General features: G+C 38.1%; 1 protein-coding gene across 2 annotated transcripts in view; it reads right to left on the reverse strand.

Moving 5' to 3' along the window:
* Positions 1–5332: 5332 nt before the first annotated feature.
* rexo1 (REX1, RNA exonuclease 1 homolog) overlaps positions 5333–6700 on the reverse strand; it is a 13159-nt gene continuing 11791 nt past the window's right edge. Inside the window, exon 16 of one of the 2 annotated variants that reach the window (XM_016542307.1) lies at positions 5333–6506. In XM_016542307.1, coding sequence (XP_016397793.1) covers positions 6418–6506 — 89 coding nt within the window. In that variant the 3' untranslated portion in view covers positions 5333–6417. The remainder of the gene's footprint in view (positions 6507–6700) is intronic. The other variant, XM_016542308.1, reaches the window with a different exon arrangement.

Below are 6700 nucleotides of genomic sequence, written 5' to 3' on the forward strand. Positions count from 1 at the left end.
TAACTATAAATTTTTTTTCTCTCATGTGATACTAAAATCCCAAAGGAAACATTTCACAAAAGCTGCTAAAATCCTCCAAAATATTACAATAAGGTTTCGAGGTAAGGCAGACCAGTAATGCTCCACGTTGACTGTGGTTTAGGTCCTCAGTTTCCACTATTTAAGAGGCATTAACTTCAGCTTCCTTCAACCATTAGCCAATAGAAAGAAAGGCATTAGCCTGGATTAAGTGGGATGAGGGAGAGAAAGGGGGGTTTGGGGGCTCAAGTTTTTGAAACTATTGAACTTGGGAGATTTAGGCAAAGCATCTCTGGGGTTGGGCAGATTAAAATAACAGCCTTTGATTGTCCGTTGTTCTCGTCCTTCTTTCTCCACCGTTCCCCAGCTTTTGTTAGTATTAACTCCAAGGGGGGTGTTTGCTTGGCTGGTTTGTTTTGCTAACTGGACCCATATTTTGCCCAGAAAATGTCAACTTGAGAATACACTCTGGAAGTGGCCTATTAGGCTAATTTCTTAGGGATAAATGTACCAGAAATCTTTCCTTCTGATCAAATCCTCTCCAAAAAAAGATGGATTTGAGCTATTAGCATTTGAAAATAAATAAAAATACTCAATAAAGTGGGATAAACAAAGCAATTTGCAGCCGGTGGTGTCAAAACTGGTTGTAATTACGCAATGAGACAGTTATGAAGCAAACCGAATGTCACTCCTTGTCATTATCCCATCATCCGTCTCTCAACACCCTCTCTCATTGAGCTCAAGCAGCAGTTTAGCTCCAGCTGAAACCTCAGTCACCTCAGATCAGATTGTCCTCAGTAAACTGCAGCCGAGCGGCTGGGAGCGGCTCAGGAGGTTCAGAGATGTAAATTCCGCTAAATCCTGACACTGTGCAGCTCAGGGCCAGGAAGGCGAGGCATGTGGAGAGCTAGATTATGTTTCCCACGAGTATCAGGGCAGTTGCACACTCCTCGGTGTGTGTGTGTGTGTGTCCCAGAGGGCAACACAGGAACCAAGACAGCAGGCAGGCAGGAGCTGGGCTACACTGGCATGAGACTGGCACACAAACACAGCCTTCACCTCACATTTGGCTCACTTTCCTGCTGGAAAGGTTTGTTTGTTTGTATTCAGACAGTCCAAACCCCAAACACACACCATCCCCACCTCATAACTCCGGCTCAGTCCGTAATGAGAGCTGCGTTTTCATCTCCAGCCCACTAAAATTGCATTTCGGCTTTACCCCGACCCACTCAACGGCTTTAAAGAGACCACAAAGTGGTGGATGCATCTGGAATTTTCTCATTCAGATGTTTATTTACATAGGTGTAATTGGATGCAAACCCATTAATTTGTCTTAGTGGCCAGCTATAGTCGAGCTTTGGAGGTTTAGGCCCTGTCTGTAGAGTTTAAGGGGTTTAGAGGATGTGTGCCAGTGGATCCACTTACAAAGACACAGATTAGCAGCATTTAAAACGCAGGCCAAACTAGAGTAAACTCATTACAGAATTTCAAACCCATAAAATAGCTTCAGATTTTGAAAAAGCTTTTCAAAAAGAAAGAACGGGTATTTAGGAACACTTATATCTAGAACAGAAATGGGCCTTTCATATTTAACTCTTTATTCTTGGGTCCCGCTTTTAACCCACTTAGAGAACAATTTCACATTTTTGAAAAGGGTTAGCACCTTATTTAAAGGGTTAAGGCCTCATCACAATACTGAAGGTGAAAGGATGCAGTGTTAGGGGCTGTTCACACAGAATGAATTTTTAAACTCCACTGCATTGATTTTTCCATTGTTTTTCTATATAAACATGCACTAGATGGATGTGTTTGACGAACTAAGCATTCTAAAAACATAGTGCAAAAACTGAAGTTTAACTATTAAAAAGCCCTTTTTTCCCGTTCCATTACCCTGCGTCTCATGCTTTTTAAAACAGGAGTAAAATTTAAGTTAAAATAAGTTCAACTTAAAGTGTTTCTAGACCTTACGTTTTCTTTCACGTCTTGCGTTTTTCAACACAAAACACATTTTTGTGTTTAAAAAGGTCTCAAGTCATGTTTTTTAAAAGCTAAACATTTTAATGAAAAAGGTAAGGTCTCAAGCTGAGCTTAACTTAACTCATTTTTTTATATCAGTCTGTCATGTGCAAGATGCTGCAAAAGACAAACACATCAAACCTGTCCGTCTAGTGCATGTTTACATATTAGAAAAACAAACATGTTAGGAAAATCAGTGCAGTGGGGAAAAAAAAAAAACGCATTCTGTGTGAACGACCCTTTTAGGACTTAACAGGCAGTTGTTCAGCAAAACTGAACAGTGCTTGCCTCATTAAATATTCGTGAGGTCTGCACAGAAACTTTCACGAATTATGTTCAACGTTATACGGAAGTGATGGAAAACACGTTCATTTAAATGAAGACGACATCATTTTATTATTACAGTTATGGTTCAAAAGCTTACTCAAGACAAACTGAATGGCACATACTATTTATATGATGCAAGACAAGTCACTCGCTGTGTTCGTCCAATCAATGATACTGACAATGCAAATATGCTCATAAGAATGCAAACCAGGGATTTATGAATGTACAATGTGATATGTCATTAATATAACTCCAGTAACAACTCCAATAACATAGCCCAGGATAAATATTAAACCTTTTTTTTTAATTATTAAACAATAATTTTATTGAGTCTTTGAGGTTCTAGTAGAACTCAATTTGGAGTATGAGGAAACTTTTGCTCTTTTGTACTAAAGAATGGCCTTCATGAGCAGAATTGGACCTTTTATCTCAATGGAGTTTTTAAAGCTGCAGCTAACTGAAAGCGTTTTAATATGATTTGGATTGGTTTAAAACTACAGGGGGGCTCTAGAGAAGGACAGAGGGGGTTCATTTAGCCTTTTGAGAGATTTTGTTTACAGGTCCTGTTTAACAGATGTTGGAGTGAGGAGCAGAATGCTCTGCCTTTCTTTAATTACTTATCAATAGTGGAAATTTGTATTGACAAGCGCCTGTCAAGAGGAGAGCTTTGTAGTTGTCAGTTATCTGAGAGAGAGCCGCTTAACCAAGAGGCCCCTCGGACACTCGCTGGATCGATCCCAGCGCGGCACAATTGGCTCTCCGGGCAGCTCTGTGCGGACAGGAGTGTGTGAGGGGGGCCTTAGGAGAAGTGCTGTGGGACTAAAGACTTCTTCATAGGGGGAAATCGATGTGGCTAGCTTGGCCTCTGACCCCGCGCAGTGAGGGTCCAGAAGCGTGAGGTCAGCAGCACAGTTTAAGCTCCAGTAAGAGGCACCCAGTGAAATTCTCAAAAGAGCCTCTGAACACGAAAACACAAAAGCTATTGAGCTCAAAAAAAAAAAACTAAATGCACTGCAGGAGTAAAAAGGTGCACCAGATGTTTAACCCAGATAATGACCTGATCCTTACTTATCAACTGTTTATCTACCAGTTAACTCATGAACACCCATTGAAATTCCATAAAAAAAACATGGATGAAGGCGTTTTAAACAAGGTCTAGACATCTTGAAATATAGCAAAAATATACATTGACATTTTAAAAACGGCAAAAAAAAAATTTTTTTAGCTAAAACCTTTGCTATATTTCATATTATATTCAATATATATATATATATATTTACAAAACCTAAATATCTATTTGTTTTCCAGATATGGACCCAATGTATATAAAACAAACAAACAAACTACACCATGTTGTGAAATAAAGTGTTAACAGTTACTCAGATCTGGGATAGAAATCTCATATACAAAACAGAGCTGTGGATGTTACACACTGATATTAATCTGCACTAACAAGACCCTATTAACCAAAGACAAGCCTCAGACACTCAAGTCAACGCTTTTTTGATCTCTGTGGACCTAAACAAAACCTATTAAACCAGACCATTGCACGAGTCTGGCTTATCTTAAGCCTAATGGATCAATATTGGAAATAACTGGAGGATCAATCACCTAATTAGGTGACAATATTTTACAATGGGCTAATGACATATGATAAGCAGTTCTTTGGGGTTGCAGGTTTTGACCGATTTTACTTAATCTTGCTTGGTGCTTAGTGATGCTCACAAAAAGCATGCCTTATCATATAAAAATATATGAATGTCATTTCATTAGATGACTAAATATCAAACCAAATGGCAAAAACACTACCATTTGGCCATGAGCGGCTCTCCTCTTCTCTGGTGACCCCAGCAGTCAAAGGTGATCAGAAGAGCGACTGATCGAACTTGATAATGAACAAGATTTTAAGCTGTTTCACTGCACATGCTCAGATCTTTAAATCACTCGATAAACACAGTGAGAGCCGCCCCCTTCCCGGCCACCCGGACATTGTGCGAGATATTGATCCTGCCGCAGTTTTTAATACCTGGGGTCCGGGTCTGTGACATGAGATGGCTGGGGCCCAGGGTAAACACATGGGCCTGGGGTGAGCGGGAAACAATAGACCTCCCCTCTATGCCTCCACAGGCTCTTTGTGTCATTTTGTTGTCCGAGAAAACAGCTGCTGAAGAAAGAGTTCTTAGTCAGGCACCTGCTGGAAAAGATCTCATATATAGACATTAACTGGAGGAAGATGGTGAAGTGGAACAGACAGGTTAGGATAAAAGATCAGAGAATATTCTCAAACAAAGACTTGACATCCGTGTGTGTTTAGAAATTTAGTTGGACGTATTCATCTGTCCATTTGCTGCTGAAATACACACACACACACACAGTTTGGGGTCAGTATGATGTTATTTTTCCAAGAAAGGTCTCTTATGTTCACCAAGGATGCATTTATATGATTAAAAAATACAGTAAAAACAGTAATTCTGTGAAATACTACAATTTAAAATACATTTTCTATTTTATAATACTTTCAAATGTTATTTATATTCCTGTGATGGCAAAGCTGAGTTTTCAGCAGCCATTACTCCAGTCTTTAGTCCTTCATAAATCATTCTGATATGCTAATTTGCTGTTCAAGAAACATTTCTTATAAATATCAACATCAATAGAAAGTTCCACAGCATTTATTAGAAACAGAATTTTTGAATCAGAAATAAAAATTAATATATAAAAGTCTTCACTGTCACTTGTATTTAATTTAATGTGTCCTTGCTAAATAAAATAATTACATATACACACACACACAATATATATATACTGTATATATGTATATAAATAAATCTTATACTGACAGCAAACTTTTAAATGGCACTGTATATGTACATACTTTTTAAAATATGTAATACTTACTAATACTGTAATACTGTGATTTTTGTGTTTTATTTATAGATTTTAATAGAAAACAAAACTAAACCGCTACAAAAACAGTTTAGATACAACTTATTTACAGCACATGGCATTAATGTCAATCCATTTAGTAACATTACAAATCACTGCACAGCCATCTTGATCTTTAGTTTTGACAGTAATTGAAAGTAATGTGTTTAAAGTGGCAGGCCTAAATGAATGACGTGACATTTAGTGTGTCAGTTTACAATATACTGCATTTAATAGCTTAAACTGCTTAATACAAATTAAAGTGAATTAAAAAGTAAATCAAAGTAAACTGTTTATTTATTTTTTTCTTATTGTCCTGTCCGCTCATGATTTGTGTGTATAAATCACAAAAATAAATCAACAAATTTGAATATGTAAACAAATTGTACTAATTTGAGTACAGATAAGAATACTGAGTCTGGTTTACAAGGCATTGGATCATGAAAATGCCAAAGTGATCTAGTTTTACATATTCGCAGCTAGACAAGACACTGTTTTTGAGTATGTGGATTGCTATACATTATTACTAGAGGAAATGACATCACATCAGTGCTGAAAAAACATGGTTTCAAGTATAATTGTGGATTTAATATACATCTATATCACAAACAACCTTTGAGTGCAACACATAGACCTTCCAGGAGCCACATCACCTAAAGTGAAAATTAAAACATCATCACAATCGATGACTTGGGGGACTAGGGTCTTTGAAAATAAATAAATAATGCTGAAAAAAATAGAGAATACTTTAACTCAACAAAAGGTTAATTACCCTCACCCCAATCTATGTCCACTTGTGATAATATTGGCCATTACTAGGTCAGTTTTAGCATGGTGGGAATTAGGATTGCTTGTTTGATAGGGCACTAGCTCTGGTTGCTAGGTGCCATGGTGGTCTAGGCTTTGCAATCTATCACATTATCCATCCAGGTCTCCTCCCCTTTGTGTCAGTCCATCTCTTTCTTCCCCCCCTCATGCAAACTGCAGCATTTACTCTGACGCAGTTTATCCGACCCAAGTGACGCACGGCCTATTATGAAGAGCTTCAGTGACTTTTCCTCTATGACGCTCTGTTCATCGAAAATCACTCCAGGTCGTAACATAGTGTGAGAGAACTGGCAGGGTCAGAGGTCATCTCTTCACCTTGGCATCCTCTTTGATCTTCCAGATCATGAGTTCCATGCAGGCCCGGGCATCTTCACTGGAGTCGTGCCCTCCAACTGTAAAGAGACAGGAAACAAGACATGAAACACAGAGACAGTCCAGAGCATGTTATTTAGAGCCTTTGTGTGTCACATGTTATTATGTGGGTTTGATAAAACACTATTATTATAATACATTCCTTCTTCAGCTAGATGAATTGAATTAAGCTAAGGAGAATCTCATATCCAGGTCAGATTAAACCACAAAAAAA

Source organism: Sinocyclocheilus rhinocerous, unplaced genomic scaffold (assembly GCF_001515625.1).
Source record: "Sinocyclocheilus rhinocerous isolate Xijiao unplaced genomic scaffold, SAMN03320098_v1.1 scaffold1600, whole genome shotgun sequence".
NCBI classification, from domain to species: domain Eukaryota; kingdom Metazoa; phylum Chordata; class Actinopteri; order Cypriniformes; family Cyprinidae; genus Sinocyclocheilus; species Sinocyclocheilus rhinocerous.